A 24,690-nucleotide genomic window follows, 5' to 3' on the forward strand; every position below is an offset into this window, starting at 1 on the left:
TTTTACTACAACGTGGATCTTTATTTTATTAGGAAGAACAAAACTAATACCACCAGTATGTACAAAAGTACTATCTATGTCATTGTCATTCTTTGCATGCATGGTGCAGGCACTGTGTATATAGGCATGAGAACAAATCAACAGTCCGTGCATACAGCTGCATCTCACAGGAACATTAAACATGGTTGACTATACACTCATGCTCATTTTTATGCATGTATTTCTATTTTATGCATCTATCAATTTCACCCCATACAGGCATCAACTCTTACCCTTACGATACAGGCACTTCATTAGAATCTCACTGTGTGGAAGCTGAAAGCTAGCATGCTGTAGTAGTAACATATACTTCAGAGGGCATCTTGATCATTTCAAATGTCAAAAATATAGAGGGATCATGTACAGCAACTCTTGACATGCATACAATACATCATAATTGGTTCAGCCGGTACAGTAAATAACATCTTATCAATGTAATGGTCATTCTGGAATCATTGGTCAAATCATTAACTATACAAACCCGTGTTATAAACATGACATGAACTGCACCTACCAGTCATATCAGGTTAGGTTAGTTCATCCACAGAGCAGAGGAAAGTCTCTCCAACTGTGGCATCCATAGTTTGTCATCTTGTAATGAAAAGATCATCATCAAACGCAGTGCTATTCTCTTCCCTGAATCAGTTACTTACTAAGTTAAATGTTCTCGCTAAAAGTGAAAAAAAAGTGGTTTTAACCTTTGATACAAATGTAAACGTTTGACCAACCTGGGCAATTCTAAGACAGCCACTCAGTTCCAAGGAAGCTCAAATATATTTCTCCATCCATTCTTCTCATTGGAAGAATTCCATATGTGATGTAGGGGTGATTAGTTTGATTGGAGGAAATGTACATTTTCATATGTAGCACAGCTCTCTAATTGAGTCAAACCCTGGTGTTTTGACTAAGAGTATGATTCCCCTATGCAACCCAAGGGACCTAATTACATCTGTTGTCTATCCAGGAAAACAGAGTGGTTGTGAAGGTTGCAGGTTCAATGCTCCATAACACCCCACAGGTCATGGACCATGCATAATTAACTCAAATGGCAGAGAATAATACTGATTTACAGTCCACCTCAGTACTTAATTGAACAATCAATGACTGCTTAGATAGAGTTAATCAGACAGGCCCCATAGGAGTCCACAAGCCAGACACTGACTGAACTGTAGGTACACTAAGGTTGAAGACCAGTGGACTAGAAGACCAGTAAACTGCTGTCCAGGGAGAGGTGCTTTGCAAAATATGCTTAGTAGGAATACAGTTGCTCTAAAATATCCTCCTTGGTGTGAGAAACCCTTGACCTAGGGTGTGTAATAAGTGTAATCACCCAAAAGCAGCTACTGCCATAGGATATAATGAAGCTGAGGCAGACTTGGCCATGAGCATCAGCATCATCTTCATCATCACACTGTACGGTCCAAGGACTGAAACTACCAATGAGCAGAGAAAAATAATACACTGCTTGGGAGGGTCATTCATGGCATGATATTATTAACAGATGCACTGGGATATTTAAAGCCTCTTTTCAGCTCAGCATGGATGGCAGTTGAAATGAACTTTACCCTGGGAAGTCACTAAGAAAGGGCCACTAAATGAAGAGATTGAATCTGTCAGACAGAGTGGACAGATGTTCTCATCAAATAGAGTAATATAAAGAGTCATAAAAAGTCCTTCAGTTGTTTGTCTGAGAGCAGGTCATGTCTTACAGTAGGAGAGGAGGAGTAAAAGTTGTAGATGAAGATACAAACACGTGTGATAAAGAACAGAAAACATGCTCATTCAATGTGAAATTACCCTGAACTATACAGTTTCAAAACCTAGAAAAGTAGAAAGCAGGAAGAAATCTATCAAAACAGTTTTGAAATCCAAATGATTAAATGTATGTTTGGAATGATACAAAAGAACAAAGATTTCAGTCTCCCTTTCCCTCATAAAGGAAGAAATCATTCTAAAATATTTGTTTTTCTTCACCTTGAAGTGTGGCTGAATAAAGTACGATAGTAATTCATCAAAAACCATTGTCCTTGGACAATCATAACAGTATACTCATTTTTGTATGACACAATGTTTGACATCTTCATAGCGGATATACAGAGAAGACCAACCAAACTTCTAGCTGTCTGTGACAACACAATGTAACTATAGTTGAAACCAATACTCAATAACCTTTTCTGAATTTAAACTTATAAAAACCCATAGAATAAATGCAACAATTTATCTTTTCTGTATATCCATATCGGCATAATTGAAGCACTTTTTTTGTTGTTTTTTTTTGCTATGTGAAATCCTTTTTTGCTCATCAATGGTGTAAACAGGTGTGTGGAGCTGTAGGTTGCAGATTGTAGTCATGGTGGGGCCGCAGTAGTTGTGTTGAGGCTCTCCTGCCTACACAGAGCAGGTGTCTGTCCGGGGACTGGAGTCAGGATAACTCCCTCCACTTACCAGGAACAACCAACTTAGTAACTAGGGGCCCGATTCCAACCCGAGTGATGAGTGCATTTAGTAATCCTAATAACACACATTCTCCTGCCAATTTACTGTTAGTTCCCTCAATTGCTATAGCCTACATTATCATTCCATTTAAATACATTGTTTCGTTTACGTTCATTTGCTTCCTCTGTAAACGCTGCCACGGCCATGTGGTTGTTGCTGAGGATCATTAGTAACAGTTGATAATATAAAAATATATATGTAGGCTAATTAAATCATTACGGAGAAGGGCGCAGACCAAGCCGTAAGTCGCATGGCGCAATACCTGGCCGTGTCATCACACAGTTCCATGGTTAGTGCAGGCAATAAACATGGGTATAGCCTACTATTGTACACTATTCTCCCTATTATAATTCTATGTACACTAATCTTCCAACATTACCACGGGTTAACAATTTTAAGAATGAATCAAACCACCGTTTTCTTTCTTTCGTGCATAAACGCTCTCCAAACCTGTTTTTTATGATTCATAAATACTTTCCTATCACTAAATAATCTACAAGATCAAAGTATTTTTAAATCTACCATTTGGTGCTGAAACAGACACAAATATGCATATATTTAGATGGTGCATATGTAGATGGCTTTCTTTCATTGATCCCTAATATTCTGAAACCGTTCTCACTATATATTCTAGTGAGTCTGTGGACAAACTTAAAGGTACACCGCATTTAAAAGGATGGTTCAAGATAAATGTACAGAAAACCCTATTGAATGAAAACTCCACAAGAAAATCTGTTGGCCAGGAAGTGCGTAGGTTTCAGTGGTTGAATTACATTCATTCAGCACGTGCAAGGGAACCACACCTGCAAATCCCTGTTCCCACCTTCATAAGGTAAGTCTGAATACCAACTACTGAGAAGTGCGTAGGAAAGTGGTGAGTAAGAAAGGCATTATACGTCGGAATTGGGCCCTAAGTGACTGGGTAAGTGGTGGGGATTTGCTTCCCATCCTTTCCTCTCCATCCTGGCTTCTAGGCTTCCAGGAGGACGTGCCAGCGACAGACCTGCTGGCCTTTACACTCCTTCATGTCCAGCCAGTGCAGCTGCTCCTCCTCCCCGCTGCTGTTCTGGCCCAGGGCGAGCCAGCCCACCATCTCCTTACGCTTCATGCTGCGGCGGTTGTAGATGGACACCATGAGGGTGACGTCACACAGCTGGAACAGGGCAACCTGGAATACAAAGGTCTCCTTGTAGACGGGGTTGGGCTGCCCCCGCCGCACTGATGTCTTACACCTGGAGATCTCCTGGCCCACTGAGTTGAGCAGAGTCAGCTTCCCATAGGTGTCTGAGGGAGGGAGACAGAAAGAAAGGAGAGGCTAAGATAGAGCTAATGAAGTCAAGAGGGATAAACAAAAAAAGTATGATTGACTAAGTCATGATTGCATGGGGGTGCATTCTGTTTAAGAGCCATTTTGATAGGGTGTATGTCACAGGAGGTTGGTGGCTCCTTCATTTGGGAGGACAGGCTTGTGGTAATGGCTGGAGCAGTATGAGTGGAATGGTATCAAATACAGCAAACACATGGTTTGATGCCATTCCATTTGCTATGTTCCAGCCATTATTATGATCCGTCCTCCCCCCAGCAGCCTCCTCTGGTGTATGTTTGTATAGTTTTGTCAGTTTTGGACTGTAATTTCTCACCACTAGAGAGCAGTCTCACTGAGGTTATGGGTCATGTGGTGGGTCAGGTGTATAAGGTCACCGGTAACCAGGTAGTGGTCATGCATAGGTGAACAGGAGATTCAGCAGTTTCTTTTACCGCTATTCACAAGATTGCCTTTAACACAGATTACTGAACCACAAACCATCACGGTGAATCATCAAGTATAATGTGTCATCATACTCTTTTATTCATTACATCACCCAACAATATATCTAAGTCTGGACATTACATCATTTAGTCCAAATAAAATAAAATCATTAGCGCCAGAGGAGGCTGGTGAGGGGAGCTATAGGAGGACAGGCTCCTTGTCATGGCTGGAATGGAGTAAATAGAATGGTATATGGAAACCATTTTTGACTCCATTCCATTAACTCCATTCCAGCCATTACAATGAGCCCGTCCTCCTATAGCTCCTCCCACCAGTCTCTTCTGTTTAGGGCATCAGAAACATCACTCATGCATCAAGTGGCGAATTGGAACTTTGCAATAGCCCTTACAATCTGATAGTCTGTACGTATGATGGTAAACATGGGTGTGTGTGTGATGGTGTTTGCTCACCGGGCGGCCTGTTAATGGCAAGGTTGCGGAAGTGGCTTCCCTTGATGAGCTCCACAGAGAGGCGCCCGGTGGTGGCGTTGTAGGACAGGCCCACCAGCAGCTCAGGGACGCCCCCGTGGGTTAGAGACTGGGTGGAGGACGCACTGTCACTCTGGGACACCCCAGCTAGACTGACCTGAGAGTCAACACTCTGGAGCACAGGAGAAGGTTACACACATACAGTATAAGTTTGCATCGTATACAGTAACATGTTAGCAGTGTTTTGTTGTGTCTTTGGGTGATGTTAAGGGTCTATTCTCTCACCTTCATGTTGCTGCGGGGCTCCAGCACCAGCGTGGTGTCCATATCTCCCCCCTCTGGGCTCAGCCCCTCAAGGCGGACTACCTTCTCCCCCATCATGCGCTCACGGGACATCCGGCCCCCCAGGGCGTAGAGCCGGAAGCGCAGGGCAGAGGTACCCAGCTCAGAAGGCTCCAGGTGTGAAAAACGGAAGGTCTCGTTGAATTCGGGCACGGACCCCTTTTGGACGGAGGTCTTATGGCGCTGCTTCTTTGCTGGGAGCAGGACCACATGCACCTGCCACGAGTCCATCCCACTGCGCCCTTTGTCTGGGATGTCCCGCGCGGTCACAACGGTAACAAACAGCTTCTGAGAGGCGGCCTTGTAGTCCAGGGTGACCTCGAGGTCACCACATTTGGTGATAGGGGGGCGTGAGGTGGAGCTGGGGGGGCAAGGGAGGACCTCCTCTACAGGAAGATGCTCCTGCTGAGAGGAGGAGAAGCAGAAAACACAGACAGTTGCTGATATATGCTCCCTGCGAGAAGCCAACATATGAAATAGTCATCAATGTCATAATTCTAATCACATACTGTATTTTGCATCAGGCAAAGATAGAGGATGGTGTTAAAGAGAAAATTGACGCCAGCCAAGCAGCGCTTCATGCGGTCAGTAAACACAGCATCGATTGGGTCATCATGTTGACAGAGCAGGCGGAGTGTTGGTGTTGGCACGGCAACCACAGCTAAGATAATCATAGTGGCAGCTACAATATACTGCACAGATCAGGCGACATGCGCTTCTTCAAGCTATATCCCTCCCCAACACTCCCTTCATTTACTGACACGACAACCTGACGCTCAAGGTTAGCCACGACTCAAATGATCCAAAACAAACAATATACAATGATGCAAACAATTTGCTTTCATTCACGTGTATCTGTATGTGTTGTTCCATTCACATTCACATCCATATATATATATATATATCTTTCAATACATGTCGAAGGTATCTATTAGCTACATACCATGTTCTATTCGACAAAGTGAGTTGGATAAAAGGTGAAAAAAAGTTAGTGGGATACTCATGCACAGATTGCTCCCCATTTCACACACACACACAGCGACAAGCTGTCGCAAAAGCACGTCTGGGCCTGGGTCTGGGCAGACAGTGAAATGGAGGCCTGCAGTGCTAGCCAGCATCACTTGCCCACTCGCTCTCACCTCACTCCAACTGGGCGCCTAAATCAAACATGACACATAAGTGCTTTAGCACAGTAGCACACAAACACAACGCTTATGCAAGCATTAGCAATACTCAGTAACGCTTTACAGCAACAGGTTGTGCCACATTTCATCAATATTTATGAGGCATAAGGAAGGAGTTATGCACTGTTTCCAATGTGCCCCTGGGCCTCATGTCAGCCTTTTCTTGGTATGCCCAAAATTCATCTGACAGGAAAAGACTGTGGGACTAATACAAAACATCTTCTCCTTGTCAGGTTCCTCATCAGTGTGGCATGATGGGCATAGCTGCCTCTTATTGCCAACCAACATTTCCCTTGAGAAAAAACTGTTTCTCTGTATAGCAAATCTACTGTATGTTATTAGTAGGGCTAGGACTGTTTCCTGAACCCTGATCAAGAAACTTTGGTTCACCAGGCCCAAGGTGACAGCGAGGGCTCGTTGGCTGCAGTACCTCTGGGCTCCATGTGGAGGAGCTGTCTGTAGGGTCGTTGTTGTCGTCACCCTGGTTGTCCACAGCTGTCTCCATCTCAAGGCTCCCCTCGGTGGCCTGGCGACTCATGTTGGGGGCCGGGCTGCCCCCTGTGTCCAGCGAGCCCTCCCGTGGTGGGCCGTCCAGCACCTCAGCCATTTCCTGGGACCCCAGGGAGCCCCGCTTCTCATCCCCGTATGACAGGGGGTTCTGGTAACTCAGCCTGCTCAGGTCTCCGTCCACGTCTGGGGACGATCACAGCAGGGCTTCATAAAGACACAATATCACATGGAAACATACAGCACACTCACACTGAGATATTTTGTATAGTATGCAGTCTGAAATGGAACAGGCTTCCCTTAATAAACATATCGGACAGAACAGACTTCTGTAATTAAACATTGTCATGAAACATCCTTGGGATATGAAATACAAGCCAGCCCTGTGTGTATAACATAGTAATTGAATGCATTTTATAAACATAAGCAATATAAAGCCTCCTATTTGAACAGAAATTGCATAACTTTTCAGAAACCTGTTCCTTCAATTAGTGTGGCTGGTATGGGGCTGCACCATGAGCTGATCAATGGCAATTACCTCCAATTCTGTATCATTAAGGGCAGACCGACAGTTATATCAACGACTACAGAGAGCGATCACCATGGCAACAGGGCACAGTGTGACTCATCAGTGTGTGTTGTGTGTTCCCAGGGTCGATCAGACCACTAGTTATATCATAACACCACCAGTCACATGCTCGCTGGAGGAAGGAAATGTGGTAGTTATTTTGAATCATAGGTAGTTATTATGAGTCACAGGTAGTTATTATGATTCACAGGTAGTTATTGTGAGTCACAGGTAGTTATTGTGAGTCACTGAGGCATGTTGAACCCCCATGACAGGATGTCAGTCATACAAACAAATGGATTATTTGTTCAATAAAATAATTGAATTCAATGAAAAAATATTTAGGCATAGTCAGGGAATTCATAATGCAAGGGGCCTCCAATGCGTCTAACAGGGGCTTTGATGAACACTTAGACTTGAACTGTACTCTTTATGTACCAGTAACTAGTGGTGGAAGAGGGGGTTGGGTGGGTAAATCCCCCCTTATTATCCAGGGCCATGACATCTGTATAATGCCTGGGTCTGCTGTCACCACTTAAACTGATAATTCTTATAGCCTGTCGTAGACAACAGCAGCCATTTGAGTCCAAACAAGTCACTAATTAATCTAAAGACCCAGAGCGCTCTCTCACTATCTCTGTGTTGATCCCTCACAGAGTGGGCCAACCAAGCTCAGCCTGAGATCTTTACAGACAGCAGTCTGTGATGAAATGTTATTTTTGGGCTCTGGAGCGGTGGGTTGATTCATTTACATCCCATTGGATCAGATTAGAGGACGTGTTTTGAGTGTGTGTACAGATGTAGGATCTACAGTGCCTTGCGCAAGTATTCGGTCCCCTTGAACTTTGCAACCTTTTGCCACATTTCAGGCTTCAAACATTAAGATATAAAACTGTATTTTTTTGTGAAGAATCAACAACAAGTGGGACACAATCATGAAGTGGAACAACATTTATTGGATATTTCAAACTTTTTTAACAAATCAAAAACTGAAAAATTGGGCGTGCAAAATTATTCAGCCCCCTTAAGTTAATACTTTGTAGCGCCACCTTTTGCTGCGATTACAGGTGTAAGTCGCTTGGGGTATGTCTCTATCAGTTTTGCACATCGAGAGACTGAATTTTTTTCCCATTCCTCCTTGCAAAACAGCTCGAGCTCAGTGAGGTTGGATGGAGAGCATTTGTGAACAGCAGTTTTCAGTTCTTTCCACAGATTCTCGATCGGATTCAGGTCTGGACTTTGACTTGGCCATTCTAACACCTGGATATGTTTATTTTTGAACCATTCCATTGTAGATTTTGCTTTATGTTTTGGATCATTGTCTTGTTGGAAGACAAATCTCCGTCCCAGTCTCAGGTCTTTTGCAGACTCCATCAGGTTTTCTTCCAGAATGGTCCTGTATTTGGCTCCATCCATCTTCCCATCAATTTTAACCATCTTCCCTGTCCCTGCTGAAGAAAAGCAGGCCCAAACCATGATGCTGCCACCACCATGTTTGACAGTGGGGATGGTGTGTTCAGGGTGATGAGTTGTGTTGCTTTTACGCCAAACATAACGTTTTGCATTGTTGCCAAAAAGTTCAATTTTGGTTTCATCTGACCAGAGCACCTTCTTCCACATGTTTGGTGTGTCTCCCAGGTGGCTTGTGGCAAACTTTAAACAACACTTTTTATGGATATCTTTAAGAAATGGCTTTCTTCTTGCCACTCTTCCATAAAGGCCAGATTTGTGCAATATATGACTGATTGTTGTCCTATGGACAGAGTCTCCCACCTCAGCTGTAGATCTCTGCAGTTCATCCAGAGTGATCATGGGCCTCTTGGCTGCATCTCTGATCAGTCTTCTCCTTGTATGAGCGGAAAGTTTAGAGGGACGGCCAGGTCTTGGTAGATTTGCAGTGGTCTGATACTCCTTCCATTTCAATATTATCGCTTGCACAGTGCTCCTTGGGATGTTTAAAGCTTGGGAAATCTTTTTGTATCCAAATCCGGCTTTAAACTTCTTCACAACAGTATCTCGGACCTGCCTGGTGTGTTCCTTGTTCTTCATGATGCTCTCTGCACTTTTAACGGACCTCTGAGACTATCACAGTGCAGGTGCATTTATACGGAGACTTGATTACACACAGGTGGATTGTATTTATCCTCATTAGTCATTTAGGTCAACATTGGATCATTCAGAGATCCTCACTGAACTTCTGGAGAGAGTTTGCTGCACTGAAAGTAAAGGAGCTGGATAATTTTGCACGCCCAATTTTTCAGTTTTTGATTTGTTAAAAAAGTTTGAAATATCCAATAAATGTCGTTCCACTTCATGATTGTGTCCCACTTGTTGTTGATTCTTCACAAAAAAATACAGTTTTATATCTTTATGTTTGAAGCCTGAAATGTGGCAAAAGGTCGCAAAGTTCAAGGGGGCCGAAAACTTTCGCAAGGCACTGTAATTTTGAGCCAGTTTGCTACAGCAGGAAGATAATCCTGCAGCTACAGGAAATGTGAATTATTATGTGGATTATAATTAATGGACATTTTTCTAGGGCTTGATACATTTCCGTAAGAGAAAATCAAGTCTGAAATGTGGAAATTACAAACTTCAGAAGCCTTTCTAAACCTCAAATACACTACAAGTTTCAAATGTCCTGCGTTGCAAGAAAGTTGTGATCCAATTAAGATCCTCCAATTAATCTGTACTCTGTACTGTGTCAGAACGTGTGTCTCTGTGTGCGTTATGTGTGTGTGTACGTGTACCTTCGCAGTCTGAGGGCTCTGTGCTGCCCTCCTCCTGGTCAGAGAGTAGGCGGGTGAACTTGTGGCGTTTTCCCGGTGCAGCCTGGGCTACAACCTCGGTGGTCCCTGTAGAGCGGAAGCTCTGAGAGCGAGACACTGAGATCTCAAACTGCTTCACTACCTCGTCCTCACTATCCGATGAGCTGGACTGATCCTCACCATCCCCGTAACTGTTCACTGGATGGACCAGAGATCACACAAACACACACACACGGAATGCAGAGTTCACAAAGAGAAGGAGAGAAGGTGCAGGCAGGAGAGCTACTATAGAACTGAATTATTATAGTAGGATTATAGTAGGAGAGGAGAGGATAAGAGAGGAGAGGAGGATAGAGAAACACATCAATAATAACAATGTGAATATGATCACATCAATACGTGTGCTTGTTAAAACTACTGCTGAAGGCAAGACAAACACAGGAATGAATTCAAAGACCATTTGATAAAACGATCACAAGCACAACCCGCATACCCAAATTGGATTGTGCCTGGCAGAGGAGTGTTGGATCACTGGGACTTTAGTGTCAACCAGTGATCTAACATGCTATGAAACCAGAACAAGGAGAGCGGGAGAGAAGTGCCAGCTGTACATCCCCAAAGCATTACAAAACAAATTAGCTGTTACCTGTTATCCTTTCATACACTCTCTCTCTCTCACTCTCTCCCTCCCTCTCAACAAAGCATTTCATCTGAACACCATTAGTTCCACCAGTGATGGACAGAAAGACAGTGAGTAACTTGGTTATGTAAGTGTCTGTTGACATATTGATTGAGGCTGTAATGGAGACGTATCACATGTCTCTGGCCCTGTCTCCCTCGTCAGTGTAGGTCACCCAGTACAATACCACCCTCTTTACCTGAACCATACATCACCATGGTAACCCTTGGATGGCTCTAGTGAGTGGGCGAGAGGCTGCTGATTGATTTGCTGTGGCCCTGCCCACCTCGTGTTCAATGCGTCTCCAGGGCTGCAGTACCGAGAGCCATCTAACCCTTAGCCTTAATATCATCACACAGTAGGGTTGAATGGCGGAAACCCGGTTACCGTGATTTACCGGGATTTACCGGCCAAAACCACAGACAGGTCTACATGCATTGTGAACTGCGTTATCATCTATCTCATCATGGTAACTTTTTGTTACACTTGCTGCAGCGAAGCCTATGCTACAATAATATGAAGACCGAATGTGCATCTAATTTACCCATCTCCATCTGGCTTTCGGGAGTCAACTTGTTTTTTTAATTGTAAAGATTTTTTACATTTTTTCTTATTGCAGCTGCAGAGTTTTAAAATAGCCTATCACTCGAATATCGTTGCTTTAAATCAGTGTACACGCGAGCACTCTCTCGCAGCCTTTCTCTCTCTCCCATAAACTCTATTCAAATTGCATCCAAAATAGATAATCCTGTTCTAGATTGATATATATAGCCCTCTATATAGAGATTTCCTAGCCTACCTCTTCCAGGTAATAAATTCAATGCAGTTTTAGCCACATTTTTTAGCTAACTAATGATGGGTTATGCATAACAAGCTTATAATTTATAGCCTCTGTCTCTTGTGCAATACACAAACACCTGTGCTCCTCTGGCCTCTCCTTAAAAACTGCTCCTTAGCTCTTGGAGTCCCATGCAGGAAAAGCTAGACTAGAATAGCTTGCTGGACATTATTTCTTTGCATTTCTTATGCCAATAGACTATTCTAAGAGGGATGCAAGCTCTTGTTTGCTGAATGTTAAATACAGCAGCCAATAGAACTCACGGGTAGTTTAAAAGAAGAGGGAACGCGCGATGGTGGTAGGCTATGGCATTTATTTATTCAGACCCATAACCATTCAATCTTCATGAAGAGAAGTGAAAGCCGTCTGCATCTAATTATAGTACTATATATTATGTTAAGCATGTCATTAAAATGATGAAGATGAGGACAAACTTATTTCATTTAACTGTTGTAAGCGAGGAAGGAATGAAGAAACAATAGAGAGAAAGAGGGGGTAGGCTACATATAACAACATTAGGGGAAATATTATAAAAAGGTACATATGAGTCAGCCTACCAATAATTATACAAATAGGCCCTATTATATTTAACATTTAAAATCTAATTAGCTAGCCGACACTTGTAACTTTGTTGGCCGCAAGTGCTTGCACCCGAATCACATGTTCTCTTCTGCTTTATCAGGGTTTGAACGATGTGAGTAGGCCTAATTCCAGCCCATATAATATAGTATAATACAATACAGTAATATAGTTCACACTAAACAAGATTAGCCTACTGGAGCTAGTTTCATTATTTACCCAAGAGAGCATATAGCGAGCTACATCTTCCTGTCACATTCTGATCGGTTTCACCTGTCCTCATTATTGTCTCCACCACCTCCAGGTGTCACTTGTTTTCCCAGTGTGTCCCAGAACTGTCTCTCTGTGCCAGTTCGTCTTGTATGTCCAAGCCTACGAGTGTTTTTTCCCGTTTTCCTGCTTTGCCTTTTATCCTTTTTCTAGTCCTCCCGGTTTTGACCCTTGCCTGTTCTGGACTCTGTACCCGTCTGCCTGACCATTCTGCCTGCCCTGACCCCGAGCCTGCCTGACCTTTCTGCCCGCCCTGACCCCGAGCCTGCCTGACCATTCTGCCTGCCCTGACCCCGAGCCTGCCTGACCATTCTGCCTGCCCTGACCTCGAGCCTGCCTGACCATTCTGCCTGCCCTGACCCCGAGCCTGCCTGACCATTCTGCCTGCCCTGACCCCGAGCCTGCCTGACCATTCTGCCTGCCCTGACCTCGAGCCTGCCTGCCACTCTGTACCTCCTGGACTCTGATCTGGTTATGACCTTTTGCCTGTCCACGACCATTCTCTTTCCTATTCCCTGTGGATTTATTAAACATCTTAAACTCCAACCATCTGCCTCCTGTGTCTGCATTTGGGTCTCACCTAGTGTCATGATACTATCGGCTTTTATATTTTTCTGTCATGTGTAATGTGCAGTAGCCTATATCGTATTATGTATTGGATAATGGCACAATCATTTGGGCTTGGGCTAGTGGTTAGAGCATTGGACTAGTAACCGGAAGGTTGCAAGTTCAAACCCCCGAGCTGACAAGGTACAAATCTGTCGTTCTGCCCCTGAACAGGCAGTTAACCCACTGTTCCTAGGTCGTCATTGAAAATAAGAATTTGTTCTTAACTGACTTGCCTAGTTAAATAAAGGAAAAAATCAAATGTATTTAATGTGTGTAGCATCAGGTTTGAATTTTCATGCTGATCAAAGCTCAAATCAAATATAATGCTTTTTAATGACACTTCCGGTTTTGCCGGGAAATACCGGGTTACCAGGGAGAAAAGTGATTTATTCTCTAGATGGAACGTTTGTAAAATACCGGAAAAATATTCAACCCTATCACACAGTCATCACTACTGGAACATACTGACCGCAGCTCTCTGCCACTCCAACCTCAGTACTCCACCATCACAATCACACCAAGGCTTATCATTCCTGCGCCCAGGACCTTCACCACATCCTAACAGTTATTCTTGCAGAGCCCCCATCACTTCACTAAAGCCTAGTGAGTGCACAGAAGAATCCTCAAAGCAGGTTTCCATTAAAAAAAAACAACATTTGATTCATGCTCATTTGACCGCACTAAAAGATGATCGAGAAAATAAAGTGAGAAGGTTCAACTCCACAATGCTGAGAAGACCTGTAGGTGCAGGCACAGAGAGCTGCACAAACACATCCATCAAGGTATGCAAATGAATATGGCGGAGGGCCACTCCTGAAGCGAATGACCTTGAGAGTATTTGTCAGTCCTCTCAGTCTCCATGTGACAGCCGTAGCACATGTTGGAGAGCTCATTTAGACGGCCACTCTCAGAGCCCACGTCTAAAAGTAGGCCACTCTCAAGTGCCTACAGTATAGCAGAGATCCATACAACTCTCGCTCAACAGTGTGTGGGTGTGTGTGTGTGCATCCCTCAGAGTTCTGTGTATCTGTCACCCACGCACTTACACACATATTCTAACCACCCTTCCTGTAAAACACACATCAGTACAGTACAGTGAGGATTCACATAAGAGTCTCTCTATTCACAATCTTCAAGGTGATGTCTGACATCTCAGTATGTCACAGTATAACAGACTGAATCTACTTCTGATATTGACCCACCCAGTGTGATGAAAGATAAACGCTTTACCTGCTGTGCCAGCCTTACTGGAGTACCGTGAGGCTGCCCAGCTCACCCTGCTCCCCACCACCTCACTCTCCTCGGGTATGATAGAGAGACACTCTGCAGATGGGGCAGCCCCAGAACAAGAGCTGCTAGGCCTACTCATGCCCCGTAGAGCCAGCTGAGCCTGGAGGGCCTGTAGCCTCTGCTGGGGGTCCATTGAGGACACAACAGCCCTGGAGGTACGGGACCCTAAGTCCTCCTGGAGCTCTGAGGGATCAGACACCTCCTGGGTGTCTCCTGGTGAGGGTGTTGGGTCAGCAGACATTGTCTGAGACTCCCTAGCCTGGCCTGGTCCCTGGCCCGAGGGTAGGAGGGCCGCAGACAAAGACTCCGATACCTGGACGAACCATCCTTTCAAAGAAAGGATCTCCGATACAGGATCGTCTCGCTTCATCTCGTAGCAGCGCACTGTAAACGACTGTTACTTCAGAGTGACATGACTGCAACTGTTGACTTGAGTACAGTATCAGCCGAAACTCTGCCTATCCAAGCAGGAGATGTTTGCTCAAGGGACTGAACAACCAGGAAATACCGGAGCCAAGAACACCGCCCTCTCCAACCACAGAGAGCCAAACGTTTACCTGGGGATTATGGGAAATGTTTGCAGTGTTTGACTAATGACGAACAAAGCACAGCCTCCTCCCTAGCTGAATGATTAGCATTAAAGGGTGCCATTGTTCTACTACCGTATGTTTCAAGATAAAGTGACAGCATTTCTACAATTTTTGAGAAGAAAGGAAGATAGTGAATTACATGGATATAACATATTTTCCCCAGCCAGCCACTCTCTGGCCTCCTACCTGTCTCCCTGCATTAGGCCCGCTCCCTCCTCACTGACAGTCTCTCACCTCCAGTCTCCATCCCAGGGCCCACCCCTCCAACTGGTCACCCAATACCAGAAACCCTACCTCAGGACCCAGAGAGCAGACAGACCCCACCCCTCTGCCTCCCGTATTCCCCAGTCCCAGGCTCATAACCCCTAGGCCCCAGTCAGGCACCATGCCAGTCCACTCACCCAGCCCCTGGCGGACTCCGGGCCTGCTGCGGGAGCGTTTCCCGCGGCCGTGCTGCTCCAGACAGGGTAGACCCCCAACGCGGGAGAAACACAGCTTCTTATTGATGAAGAGGAAGAGGACGGCCAGAAACACCACAAAGACACCCACCGCAGACAGGAAGCCGATGGCCTCTGGGGTGACTGTGAAGGAGAGAGGACACACAAAGACACACTGATCAGACCACATAAACAGACAGCCTGAACACACACACACACACACATACAGTCATACACACAGGATACACACACAGACAGAATGGGCAACACTTTAGTAAGAGTTTCAGTTTAATTAAGCTAACAGGGCAGAAGTTACATATTCTGGGTGTGGTATCTGCCTATTGAATTTTAGAGCAAATATACATACAATTGTACATGTTTCAAATAATAATACATTTGTTTGCAATACATAAGCTTATGAAACTTTCTTGCGATTTAGCATTGCATATTGAACATTCTGATTCTGATTCAGGGTTGTAAGTGTTACGTAACTTGCCATGTATTACACAACTCTTTTGAAACCACTCTAATGAATAGTAAAACAGAAGGAATAGATAAACATCCCCCTCTGCTTGAGCTCAAGTTCAGAATCCTGTCCTTCTATGGACATGTTTAGTGAGCTGTCTTGTGAAGGCCATGAGGAGGACTTGTGTACTAACAGCCCCTTTACACTACACTACTTTGACAAAACAAAACCCGGTCCAGGAGAGATACCTGTGAAGTGTAAAGAGACAGATCTAGATTCAAATCTCTCGTTAAGAGATTTTTCCCACACTACCTCCTTCTGAGTCACACATGAAGCAGGAATGTGGCTTTGGCCACACGACATCCAAGGCTAGTGTGAACAGAAAAGTTGCAAATCGGATGTTGAAGATAGGTAGATCTCAGTAGACATATTTTACTGATGTAAATGGCCCCTAAGAGAAAGACAGAAAAATAGAGTACTCCACTCCACTCTCAATGACTCTTCCAACCAATGAATACAAATACAGTACAAGAGAGAGCCAAGTCTTTCTTTGTGGTTTCCACGACAACCTCCAAAGTGCAACGGAATCAATAAAAGGAGAAGTAGAGCTTTGCCATGACTCTATGCCTTGGAGAAACACCCTTTACAGATGGTATGAAGTCAACACTACTGGGAGGATTACTGTAGGTGTGCGTGGGTGAGTGTGTGTACAAGACGCTGAAGCATGTAATACAATTCCTTCATCCATTTCATTTCTCCATTATTCCATGATGCCTCTCGTTATTCTCTGTTCTGTTGTACTACTCTTCTCGCACTAAGCCTCTGGATCTGCTATTTCCCCAAGGTCTCTCACTGTGGTCTGTTACACATCCACATACAACAACCAGAGGAAATTTGTGGTGAGACCCAAAACAAGATAACTGGGGTTTCCTTCTCTGCTGCACACAACGGGTCCACTATGTCTCTCTGAGAGCCCCCTGTGTCCCCATACAGATGGACAGGAAATGGACCAGGGTCAGGGGGTTCGGGCGACACCTGCTCCTCCCACAGAGCCCTCAGCAGGGCAATCTGCCTCTACCACACACACACACACACACACACACACACGCGCACACACACACACACACACACACACACACACACACACACACACACACACACACACACACACACCAGAGCCAACACTACTGACAATATCATCTGAGTCTTCACTAGGAAAACAAACCAATACCAATTCAGAAGCTGCATTTGAAACAGCAGGGAGATGAAGGATACCTAGAGTAGTGCCGAGCCAAGCAGAGAGGAAACCTAATTATCCCTGTTTACACCAGACTGAAAGAAAGTGTGAAGTCCCTTTGTTCAGCTCCACTATAAGGTAATCTAAACACCACTGTGATAATTCTCACACTAATAAGAAGCTCTATGGACTGATCTCATCATCATGTAGTTGAGGTGCAATTTTACCATGCTTTCAGTCATCCGTTGAATCTAACCCTGACTTCAAAGTGTTCTCTCCTCTTCCTGGTTTCATTTCAACGCTGGGTGGGAAAGTCAGCAGCATAATAATCAAGCTAATGTTTTAATATTCACGCAGAACCACATTGACACTCCAGCAGGCATGCTCTTACTGAATAATCAAACAGGATCATGCACAGACAGGCATTAACATTCAAACACATCTCTCCACTCACATCAAAATAAATCTCACATACCCAGCTAGTTCACAGCCCTCCAGCAGAATGAACAGAATGAGCCAAAGCAACATCACTCAACTAGACGACTATAGTAGAATCAGATCGTCTCGCTACAAAGGAAAAGTCTTGAAGATATGGATGTATTCTCTGCTAATGAACTTGTTTCAGGAGAGTGAGACTTGGAGTAGACAGGTGTGTAATAGAGAGAGGGGCAGGGCAGTGAACAAACACTGGTACTGTATGCTGTCTATTGGCTGTGTGATTGTGTGAGTGGTCCTATTGTTTGGGGTAGCAGCTGTAGTTGTGCCAAGGTACAGGACTATGTGTGTGTGTCCAGTCTCCAAGCATGATCTTTATTATAAAATGTACTGCTGACTATGTAGATTGGCGCATTGATGTTGAGGTGAGGACACCAACATGTGTTTGTGGTACACACTGTGCCTGGGAGAGAGAGAATCAGTTTCTGGGCAGGGGGTTGAAGAACACAACCCTTATATACCACATTATGTTTTCTTCATATCCACTATGTTGTTTTCTCCTTAGTTCAAACCCTATGACCACAACGCCTATCTCACAGCTCAGAAACACCTGAGCATCACAGCAGTAGTTGGTTTCCTTGGAAACAGCCCAATGGCTCTGTTGAGGATAATGTAATGAGTGTCTTTGCCCACACGTAGAGAAAGGACCCATGTTACCATGGCACTGCCAGTCAGTCTTGCCATGATTGGTCAGGAGGACAAGAGCTCTTCAGTGATGAGGTGAGTGTGTTAGTAGGGATCAGAAACAAAGGACAGGGCCCAGAGAGAATGGGGACCAGGAAGCACAACAATAGTCAGGGGGTCGTGATTGATAACAATCATGAACATGTGGGCTATAGCTACTGTATTGTATGTACTGGGGCATGTGTTCACCTGTCTAACCATGCATATGAGAAGAAGGTAATACTAACGTCAACATAGAATAAGCTTGACGCAGGGAAAATAAGTAAGACTGAACATTCACATGAATGATCAAGGCCTTCAGTCCTGTTTCAATAACCAATATCGGAGCACTGTCACAATGTTGATGTGCAGATGCCCTCTGCTGGTTCCATGAGGTTGAGCATGAATATTCTGCAGACTGAGCAATTTCATGTAGCATATGCAACATCATGAAAGACAATACAATACAAAATTACACAGACCCACACACTGGAATGAGGTCACAATCTACGTGAATTCAAATAGAGGAAATATCTGTCTTCCCCAAACCTCTCTGTCTTTGATGATTTAGAAAGAGAACGTCCTAAACCCATGAGACTAAAGAGGATAGCGCCATCTGTTGGACATTTTAGTCGTGGCATTCAACAGAACAACCAATTTATCAAATGACTCCCAGAGGTCTGCGGAAATTAACCTTCTACAACGGGAACCTTTCATTTTGTTACATTACTATCAATGTAAGAAACATATCTGCTGTTTCCTCTGATACAAACTGTATAGAGGTGCAAAGAAAGTGTAAATGTCAAGTTCTCTCATCTTCAAACATTTGAAAATCAATCAAGATTTTTTTCCCCTAATCAGCCGATATCATGTTCATACATCTTCCTATCAGCCGGCACAAACTAGACTGAGGATATACTGATGAAATGAAAGCAGCTCAAATGTCCTGGCTGAGTGGAGTAGAGCAGGTTCTGTCCCTGTAGAGGGGAACTGTGAGTCTGTAGGTCCTCTCTCACCCTTCATGTCTCACACCGAGCTTCCAGTTAGAGTTAAATCTTGCACTCCTGCCCCCAGTCTCAGTTGAGTTATGTAACACTATATTGCATCACTCCAATAGGGTATCCTTCCACGTGGCAAGATAGGATTTCAGATTAAAGTTGTGTACCGGTTAGTGTTGATGCTACTGCTGAGCCCCTTAAATAGCTGCCTAGTGTGGCTCTTCATTTTCTTGGTTCATTCTAGAGAGGATTTGCTTGGTAAGAGCTCTACGTTAGCATGTATTAGCGCAGAAGTATACCCGCAGCTATTCAATAGCTTGGAGCAGCTAGCTAGCCTCTCCATCTGGGTGCTCTGCTGTCCCCCCACTCGGTTTGGCTTGTGCCATCTTGTTTGGTTTTGTCTTTGTTTTTATTACTTGTGACAGCGTACCAACCTAGTCGATACTCGGTTTGGTCGACCAGTATAGCGGCGCTGAGAGTTTGTCTTAGTTGTCTGCGTGACTTGTCCGTACACCGGAACCCTCACGGTTTTAGCATTGGGGTTCGGGGACCGCGCCTACCTCGCAGGATCAAGAGACTATGTGTGTTTCTTGCAGTTCTCCCCTAAGAGTAAGCTAGGTTTCACGAGGCGCACCATGTTTTCATCTCTCACAAGGTGCAGCCATCTTGCCTAGACTTTTCTGTGTTCCACGGTTACCAAGTTTGCAAAGTATCTAGCTTAACAAGAGGTGACCATTGCAGGACTAAGCACAGTAATAAACACACTTTCCCTTAAGTCCCAAAGAAGGCGATCTTCCTCGGGATGTCCATAGACTCAACTCTCATGAGGACACCTCCCAAAGGTGAGAGTAAAAATCCTATCCTACCTCAACCGTTTCTGTCTCGGAAGAGCCCTGTCAGTGTTAGAGTGCCAACAGTTACTTGACCTACTGATGGTGGCTACCCTGTTGGTTCCATCAGGCCACTCCAGCAATGGTTCAACTCCCACGGCCGTTACCCAAAACAACACAGACACCATCAACTGCTGGTGATGAGTGCATGTTTGAGGACCCTATCGAAGTGGCTATCCTACTCCTTCCTGTAAAAGAGGGTGTGCCTGATCAGAATCCACCGCAGAGAGCTGGTGTGCGCTGGTGTGTTGGGGAGCCGTGTTCAGTGGCATGGCAGCCAGCGGCCGCTGGAGGCCCCATGGTGCCTCATTGTGCTGGAGCTCAGGTTGGTTCGCCTAGCTCTCCAACAGTTCCAGCCTTACCTGGTAGGACAGCATTTCCTGGTCCATAGGCTCGGGAGCGCTTGCCATGGGCCCAAACCCGCTTGGCATCGTTGCAAGCAGAACATACAGTATCCCCTGGGTCCTGAAAAATGCAGGGGACATGCTCTCTCAGCCTGTCGAAGGGGGACTAGAGTCTACACCCTCAGGTGGTGCTACTGCTTTGGTACAGGTTCGTGAGAGCACAGGTGGACCTGTTTGCAGCTCAGGAGAACACTGATTTCCCCAGCTCTTTCTCGATGTCAGACCCTATAAGCCCTCTGGGTCTGGATGCCCTAGCTCACGATTGGCAGGCAACGACACTTTACGTGTTCCCAGCATTTTCCATATCCTAGACAGGGTCATCTTGATGGGCCACCAGCTGCTCTTGATAGCTTCATGCTGGCCTGAGACCACCATGATTCAGCCTCCTGTTGTCCCTCCTCTCATGGACTCCATGACAGCTGCCCCTGAGGCCCGACCCGCTCTTTCAGGCTGGGGGGGGACACTGTGGCATACGGACCCACACCGTTTCCAGCTTCGGGCTTGGCCTCTGAGAGGCATTAGTGGACCAGTCTAGGCCTTCAGGACAATGTGGTGAACACTTTGCGGAGCGCCATGGCTTCTTCCACCAATGCATCATGTCAAATGTGGCGGGGCAAATTCTGTACCTGGTGAGAGAGTCATATGTGCAAGCGGTTTTACGGTTTTCACAGTCACAGCTCGATGCGGCATCCACATTGAGAGTGTATCTAGCCGCAATATAGGCATGCCGTGATGGCGGTCAAGAGGTACTATCGAGTCAATGTTGCCCCCGCCAATGAGGTCAGGGCGGCTGTGCTGGAGGTTGCCTCTGCTTCCCTGAGTCGGGACGGAGGAACACCGCGACTATGACTGCCCCGAACTCAGTCCTACAGGACTTTGCTCTCTGCCTGGCCCTTACCTAGTTTGCCGATTAATCTGGTATTGTGATACCATAATGGAGTGATCCAATATAGTGCTACATAAAAGGTTATGTATGTAACCATGGCTATGTGAGCTATTGGATCACTTCAATCCTCTTTGTCTGTGATCTACGGCACCTCGAAAAAGGACAAGGTGGAAGTAGAGCGGCGGAAGCTGTTTAAGGGGGTCAGCCACAGCCTCAGCACTACACGATACACTGGACTAATCTGAATGTATCCTGACGCGAGGAAGGATACCATATTGGAGTGAACTAATTATGTAGCTCACATAACTGTGGATACATACGTAACCTTCGTTCTGTTCTCAACCTACTTCCTTCTCCCTCCCTGTGTTCTGTCTGACTCTACAAGAACTAGCTCCCTCAATCTCTCCTAATGTTCTTCCTGTCCAACTGGGCTAGGCCAAACACCCTTCCTGAATAATGCTCTCAGATGCAATAACATGGAGCGAGGTGATGACATCGATCAAAAAGTCTAGACTGCCTTTCCACTGGTGTAAGGTTGAAACACATCTAAGATAAAGTGTTGGCCCAAATTGTTTTTTGATGATTAACAAAATAATTAAACAAGTCGTGTCTGTGTGTGAACATCTGACGTTTCATGAAACTATATAGATTAATATGCTATATTCTGAACAGAGTTTAGACTACAGTAAACAGGAAATACTGTACATGAATAACACATGCGCACACACACACACGGTCAGTTCCAGGCCAGCCCTGTCTGCCCAACATGGAGAGAAATGTATGAATTACGCATGGCCCTGTAACTAGGCCAACATTAGCAGCAGCAGCAGACACAACAGAGTGCTCTGTACTTATTCAACCATATTCTCCAGCTCAGAGGAGCTTCTGTACAACACAAAGCTCCGAAACATACAGAGATCATCTATTCAGTCTCTCCATTGTGGGAACTGAGAGAGGAGGTTGGTTACGGCTGAGTTAGTCTACAGTTCAGTATGTCTAGGTTTTCCCCAGGCTTTGTTTTGCAGTTTGGTGAGATATGGTTCCAGACCAGTTGTTCAGGGATAGAATGTCCACTGGAGAGAGTGGCCACCTCTAGGGATATGACCCAGAAAAGGGATCTGAAAGTATGGATGCATGTACAGACTTTCTAGTCTCACAGTAAATCTGCATATTTACCTTAAAGGGTGTCTCGACTCCACCCACACCTTTCCATGAGTTTATATAAACACGATTAGGCATTCTTAATGAATATACTATGAGTGAAAAATCAGGCACACCCCTCATGAATGTCCATGCTGGCAACTAGAAATGACTGTGTTTCTAAATGTCTATGTTTGGCAAGTGAGGTTGAGTCCAACTGCTGGTGAGTTACTCTCTGTTACTTTATCACTACAATGCAGGGCCATTCAGCTTTGGTACAACAGGCTATTGAAATAATGGGACAGAATAATAAAGATAGGTCAGTTGTTAGATAACTTTACACATTTAATAAGGCGCTTATAGTGTGTGTGTGTGTGGAGTCAGTTAGGGGATTCTACCATTCATTGAAGTCCATACAGGCTCCTGTCAGCTGTTATTCAACCTCACAAGTGGTAGCCTATTTATGGCCTGATTTGTATAAACTAATGTTGTACCTTGTCAAATGTTGACCTAGATTAACCATTCCATTGGAGATGGCAGGCTATATCAAAAATATAACTTCTGTGTGCCGTAGCCTACATAAAATGCAAATACTCATCTGGGCGCAGGCCTATCCTTAATTCCAACACTGAATCGAGTTCTAATCATTTGCGTCATAATTTAACACATAGCCCTCAGAAAAGTCAATAATAATGACTGCAATAGCAGGTCGTCACAGGAAATATGGCAAAGGGGAATTCTCACATATGCCAACATACAATTGCAGAGCACAACATGCGTGTTAAAGTCGTAGCTGAAATAGCGTAATTATAGCCTATTATGTCAGCCGACGCAGCCAACACAATTATATATTGTATCACTGTATCAAGCAGTGTAAAATGGAAACATTGTAGCCAGACGCACCAAGAAAAAAAATAGCTTCAATCTCAACCGTATAGCATATGCAACAGCAGATCGTGGAATTAAATAATTGTACTAGCCTATCGCTTGCCTTTCCTCTACTATAAAAAAAATACATTTGTTCATTTTCTCTATTGGGGTACTTACTATCTGTGGCCATGGTTGAGTCTGTTTAAGGTCCGATTTAGATGTGAATAGTATTAACGTTGCAGTGGCATCCCCGGTGGCTCACATTGTCCATAGATTGCCGTACGGATAGCGGCGGGTAGGGGTATACTGGCTGCTGTGGGCCGTTTCCTCGCCTCCTTCCGCAGTTGCCCAGCTCTCTAGCCGCATTTTACGGTTTAGACTCTTCCTACCACCCTGACGTTTCGCCAACACACCGTCCCTCCTAGCCTCAAAACAATGACGTGCTCGCCCCCATACCTCTCCCTCCCGTCTCTCTCTCATCTTCTCACGAGTGACCTTATGTGCACCTACCTGGCTTTGACCAACAGAGCACAAATTATTTTATTTCAAATTAAATAAACACTTTCCAGACACAGATGTACTTGGACCAGGTCGGTCTTGTTAAAGACACGTTGGCCAAGTGAGTGACCTAGATAGATTATAGGATAAATAAATGACTCGAAACAATTCACCATAATTCAAAAACGATAGGCTACTACTTACCGCGACTGGGAGTGACTATAGTAATGATCGAATTCTTTATTTAAGTGTACAAAACCCACAGTTACTGGCTGATACTCATGGTGTGTGCTGCCTGTCCTCTTCTCCCGCCTCTGCACCTCCAATGCCAGACTAGTTCTCCATCTTCAGTTAGCAATTTACTGCAAGACTAGTATGTTACAGCATCCTACAACCCAGTTAACTCCAATTGATGGAAATATTTGCATAATTGCAAATTGTAGTCAAACTTTATTTCCAATTCATCTGAAATAAATATTGGGATTGAAAAAAATAAGCATGTAGTGAGTGTGTTTGGTAGGCTGCCCTGAGGTTGGTAGCACATTGGTTATCCAGGTCAGGCATTGTGGTGGTGACACGCATCAGCATGTAATGCAGAGATTGATAAAACAACTGAGTGTATATCTGATCTGGGGATTAGATTAGTACTTCGTATTCTCATTGTGACATAATATAGTACTAAAAACCACGCACACACAGCCGCTTGACAGAG

General features: G+C 44.7%; 1 protein-coding gene across 3 annotated transcripts; it reads right to left on the reverse strand.

Moving 5' to 3' along the window:
* On the reverse strand, positions 1 to 23,909 carry syt16 (synaptotagmin XVI). Of its 3 annotated transcripts, none has more exons than XM_036954800.1 (7): positions 23,658 to 23,909; positions 15,396 to 15,632; positions 10,122 to 10,337; positions 6,730 to 6,992; positions 5,059 to 5,520; positions 4,756 to 4,945; positions 1 to 3,819 (listed from the first exon to the last, which is right to left on the reverse strand). In XM_036954800.1, exons 1-7 carry the CDS (start codon positions 23,668 to 23,670, stop codon positions 3,506 to 3,508), a joined length of 1,695 nt encoding a protein of 564 aa, XP_036810695.1. In that variant the 5' UTR covers positions 23,671 to 23,909; the 3' UTR covers positions 1 to 3,505. The 3 variants fall into 3 exon arrangements, with proteins under 3 accessions (XP_036810695.1, XP_036810696.1, XP_021429930.2); XM_036954801.1 differs by having other exon boundaries at positions 15,396 to 15,575; positions 23,658 to 23,908; XM_021574255.2 differs by lacking the exons at positions 15,396 to 15,632; positions 23,658 to 23,909 and adding an exon at positions 14,345 to 15,264.
* Positions 23,910 to 24,690: the final 781 nt, after the last annotated feature.

Source organism: Oncorhynchus mykiss, chromosome 19, assembly GCF_013265735.2.
Source record: "Oncorhynchus mykiss isolate Arlee chromosome 19, USDA_OmykA_1.1, whole genome shotgun sequence".
Taxonomy (NCBI): domain Eukaryota; kingdom Metazoa; phylum Chordata; class Actinopteri; order Salmoniformes; family Salmonidae; genus Oncorhynchus; species Oncorhynchus mykiss.